We start from the raw sequence: 5,115 nt of genomic DNA, 5'->3' as shown, positions 1-5,115 counted from the left end.
ACAGAACCACACTGCTAACAGAACCACACTGCTAACAGAACCTCACTTCTAACAGAACCTCACTGCTAACAGAACCTCACTGTTAACAGTACCACACTGCTAACAGAACCACACTGCTAACAGAACCTCACTGCTAACAGTACCACACTGCTAACAGAACCACTCTGATAACTGTACCATGCTGCTGTAAATGTATTTATTTTTCACTTTTGACGTCTTGTTTTTGTATTTTTGTTGCATGCTTTGTTTTGTTTTGTTTGGGTTTTTTTTTGGCAAGTCGAGACGGTTCTTCTCGTCCTCAGCATTTCATTGCATTGTTGACCTTGTGTTGATCTGCATAGAACAAACCTAAACCTTTGGCGTGTGGGAACAGCTGTGTTCCTATCCTCCGCAGGATTATCGTGTGCTGTTGTGGCTCCAGAAGGACCAACATGGTCACGTTGGGTCAGTCTCACAGAATTCTGAGAACTAACCAGCAGTTAACCAGCTAGGTTATTGTCCTGTTACGGTTTATTCTCATGTCCTCTGTTTGTAAAACAGGAACTCTGGACCGTGTTGGGCTGTTCAGAGAATGAATGTACAATCAAAATATCCTGAAGCTGAAAGCTGAAGCTCCTCTTCCTCCTCTGCCCGCCTTGTTCTTGCAGGAGCAGTTTAAAGTGGATCCTGACGGGGGTCTGAGCAACCTCCAGTACCAGGTGGAGTCCCGGCAGGACCTGACCATCAGCGGTGCACCGTGCACCGTCATCAACATCAAACTGGAGTGTGACCAGGACCAGACGCCCTGGTGTCTGCTGGGTTAGTGGACACAGGTGATGGTGGTGTTTGTACTGGGATCCAATCGAGTCTAACAGAACCGCCCAACGTCAGTGGACACACCAACCATTTGAACTCTTTCAGGTACATGAATGAAAGTCCTGATCTGACTGACCTGGTACCTTCCAGGGACTTTCTGTTCATCAGCCCGAGCTGAAGGTCTGATGAGAACTCAGGCACGTGTGGAGGAACCTGCTCTGGATGTTTTATTTGTTTTATTGTGTTTTTTGGTACCGTCAGACTTAAAGTCCAGACTCTTAACGAGGACCTGTGCAGACAAAACAGAAACTCTGCATCGCACCGTCAACCCAAAAGGTCCGTTTTTATCTTTTTATCATGTTTACGATGAAACTGATCCATCAAAACAAACTTTGACCCGTTTCGTTTCTACTGCTGGTGCTGGTAAACCGTGAAGAGTCGGGCTTTGGACCGCAGCTCTCGGGTCTGATAGAACCAACATCTCGCTCAGATGCACCAGTGTTACGATTTCTTTTTACAACTTGCTAATTATTTAAAGAAAAGAAATGCACAATAAAGGAGAATTAATTGCCAAATTACAGCTTCTGGAGATGGTTTTTATTTCATGAGTACACTCGAGTTCTTCTGGACCGGACTGAATCGAACCAGAATTTCAGCCGTTCAGTTTCAGAGTTCTGCTTTTTCAGGTTGTGAGTCTGTAGATGAGAAGTTAGCAGAGATGATGCTTGGATCTTCAATGGGAGGCAGATGTCTCTGTGGAGACGCCTGAAGGCAGCGTTCAGCAGAAGACCGAAGATGATGACGATGAAGAAGACGGGTGTCAACTAATGAGACAAACGAGACATTAAAGAAGACAAATCCAGTAATCCCTCGTTTATAGCGGGTTAGGTTCCACCCCGCAATAAGTGAAAAATCAAATTGACAGATTTCTGAGTTAAAACAACAAACCATAACATTTCAGTTAACTAATACATTTAAATCAACTACACTAAAGCAAAAGCTTATTTTCAATTCAGTTTATTTATAAAGCGCCAAGTCACAACAGAAGTCATATCAGGACACTGAGCAGAAACGTTCATATTTAAAAAATAATAATTTAACATTATGTATCTGAGGAGCAGACTGACTTGAGTTGAACTCCGTCACAGAACTCTCATCTTGAGCGAGCATGAAGGTGACAGTGGAAAGGAAAAACTCCCTCATGAGGAAAAAACCTTTAGCTGAAAATTTAGCAAGAGTTTATTAATCAAGACAACTTGATCATGTTTGTTCGCTCAGCTTGACATTTTACGATGCGTGAGCTGCTCGGTTCCAGTTCTGCGGACGTACCCTGCAGCGGCGAAGCCCACAATGAAAACTACGTGATTTTAACTGATAAAATTTGACTCACCGGCTCTGCAGAAACTGTGGCTCTGTTCTGGTCCGACTGAGTCCAAATCTGGATTTTAAGAGTCCCGGTGGAACGCCGGACCTAAGGACGGCGCTTTCCCGCTCGGTGGGTCCTCGTGGGCCAGCTAGCAGCTCTTGGGTTCACGATTAGTCTGGGGGTCCGGTTCTGGTCTGGTTCCCAGTGGGTTCCGTGCAACACTGCATCCGCACTGAAGTCACTGTATGAATAAGGACCAAAAGTTTTCCGATCGGATCAAAACTTTCCCTATACGTATTTCAGCAGAAGGCAACAGGGGTTCTGGGCAGGGCACTGTTGACTTCTGGGAAGTGTAGTCGTTATGCGCGGGGGTACAGTATAGGCTTATTGAGAGAAAACTACACAATGGTGGCACCTGTCCGAAGTATTTAATTTTTTTTGTTAACTTTTTACTGTACTGTATTCAGTACAGTCTCATTCACGAGTAGTATTAAAGTTGACAATCTTGTCCTTTACAATTTTTTTTCTCATGTACAGCCTTACTTTGAAAAACTGAAGTAGCGAGGAACTACTGTACACTTAATTCAAAGACTGGGAAGAAGATGAACATGATGGAGAAGATGAAATCACATCAGAGGGACAGCTCGGGTTTGGAACAAACAAGCATTTGGTGGAAGGTTGACGTGGTTCGGACATGTCCAGAGGACGGACAGTGGACATGTTGGACAAAGTCTTTAATGTTAGACTGTCAGGGGGAGATGATCTGCTGTGGAGACCCCCTGAAGGAAACAGCTGGATAAAGAAGCAGCTCCAGACTCTGCATCTGATTCCGGGTCAGAACCTTTTGCTTGTTTCTGTGTTGGACGTGGACTCCTGCGTCCTCCGCAGCTGAACGGAGGTGATGACCGTTGATGGTTAAACCAGGAAGTGTTTACGTGTCAGCCGTTTCTAATGAGCCTCTGGATCTGCTCCTTCAACCGTCATGAAACGGATCCAGAGAAACGACGTTTCTGATGTTGGAGCTTCACCTCCTGCAGACGGTTTACAGAAAACGACAAGTTTATTTAAAAAAAAAAAAATCATAGTTTTTAAAACTCAGATGTGGATAAAACCAACTGCTGTTTGTTTAAACATCATGCTTCTTCTAATACGAAGTCTTCATCACTCTTTATCGTCAGCCAGTTTCTCCCGTCTGCTGTAAAGGAGTTCCCACAGATCTGGATCACTTGGATGATGAGGTGAGTTCTGGGTCAAGGTCCTGCTGAGAGGCTGATGCTGGGATTGTGCAGCCATGTAACCGTTTGTCTGTTTTTCTGGTTGATCATCTTAGTTTCTCTCAGCTGCATCGTATCAGCAGCTCACTGCTCCTCAGAGGTCCCTCGGGTCCCAGCAGACGCCCCCCATCGTCTCCACCAGATATGAACCAGCTTAGATGGTGCAGCTGTGGATGTTGGGGGGCCGAGCCAAAGCTGGCGAAAGAGACAAAGAGAGTTGGATGGAGTGAATGTGCACCTTCCCCTGCCGCAAAGCTTTCCCCCTCTGGGTGCAATTTTCACCTTTTTGTTGGAAGCGAAGGAGAAGAAACACCTCCACGCTGCCACAAATAGACCCCAGCAGCACTCTGCCTTGTAGCTTCGTGAAGATTATTTTTTTTAATTCCCTGCTCAGTGATTATATGACTTCATCTCAGCTCTGATATCAAATCGTGGAATTTGTTCGGAGTCTGAGAGTTCACACATATTTATAGATGCCGAGGGCTCATGAGCAGATGTGATGCCAGCACTTCATTTTCAGCCCGTGTTAATGAACGTGGGGGACTTTGCTTCTATTATGAAGCAATTAACAAAAAAATAAATAAATAAATAAACTTGAGGGATGAGAGCCTGTAATCATGCTCACTGCTTGACTAATAAAACCCAGAGGGACCGGGCCGAGGCAAAACACAAGCAAACACATCAGCTGCAGAGCTGCCGGTCTCCTCTATGAATCTCCACCTGGTGGTGGTGGAGGGGTTCGTGTGCCTGAATGATCCTAGGAACTGCTAGTAGGGTCTCCTGATGCAGACTGATCCTCACAGGCCAGACAGAGCGATTCACAATACAGATTGAAGACAACAAGGAAGCTGATGTCCCTTGCCCGAACGTGGGTTACCAGGGCCCTACCATGGAGCCAGACCTGGGGGAGGAGCTTATCAGTGAGGTCTTGGTGACCGGGCCTTCACCCATGGGCAGGCTCAGCCCAAATGTGCTACATTGGTTTGTCTTCCTGTGGTCCCACCACCAGCATGAGGGGTCGTATGGGTCAGGCACATGGCGCCATGGGCGTCAGACGTAGGTGGAGGTCTTGGCTGACCCCAACTCTCAGGACATGGATGTCACCTCCTCTGGCGAGGAGGTACTGAGCTTGTGCGTGAGGTTCAGACGTACCAACTAGATATAGGCTAGCCCAGGGGTCTGCAACCTTTATGATCAAAAGAGCCATTTCTGCCCCTTTGTGCACTAAATTAAATGTGTCCAGAGCCGCGAAACCTCCTAGAGTTGTCATTATCAACTGGTGGCCCATGGGCCACTTTCAGTTTGTTAGGGGGGGCTTTTCTGGCCAGTAGGTGTGAAATTATAAAACTGAAAACATCCAGTGATTGTTAACATTTATTGATATTTTTACATTTGGAGACAAAAGAAAAGACTGTATTCTATCCATCATCTTTACCCGCGTCTTCCTTTTCGGGTAACGGGGGTCACTGGTGCCCATGTCCAGCAGTCACTGTGCGAGAGGCGGGGACACCTGGACAGGTCTCCAGTCCATCACAGAAGACTGGATTCTTGTAAAGAATAATGTATGTACGTATGTATGTATATAGATGGATGGATGGATAGACAGATAGATAGATGGATGGATGGATAGATGGATAGATAGATAGATAGATAGATAGATAGATAGATAGATAGATAGAT

General features: G+C 45.8%; 1 protein-coding gene across 1 annotated transcript in view; it reads left to right on the top strand.

Moving 5' to 3' along the window:
• b4galt7 (xylosylprotein beta 1,4-galactosyltransferase, polypeptide 7 (galactosyltransferase I)) overlaps positions 1–871 on the top strand; it is an 8,544-nt gene extending 7,673 nt beyond the window's left edge. The window contains exon 6 of the mRNA XM_037675681.1: positions 648–871. Within this exon, the coding sequence (XP_037531609.1) occupies positions 648–803 (156 nt within the window). The 3' untranslated portion in view covers positions 804–871. The remainder of the gene's footprint in view (positions 1–647) is intronic.
• The last annotated feature ends 4,244 nt before the right edge of the window (positions 872–5,115 follow it).

Source organism: Nematolebias whitei, chromosome 4 (genome assembly GCF_014905685.2).
Source record: "Nematolebias whitei isolate Nwh7 chromosome 4, NemWhi1, whole genome shotgun sequence".
Classification (NCBI taxonomy): Eukaryota; Metazoa; Chordata; class Actinopteri; order Cyprinodontiformes; family Rivulidae; genus Nematolebias; species Nematolebias whitei.
Note: the sequence above shows the minus strand (reverse complement) of the source record. Positions and strands in the feature narration are given on the sequence as shown.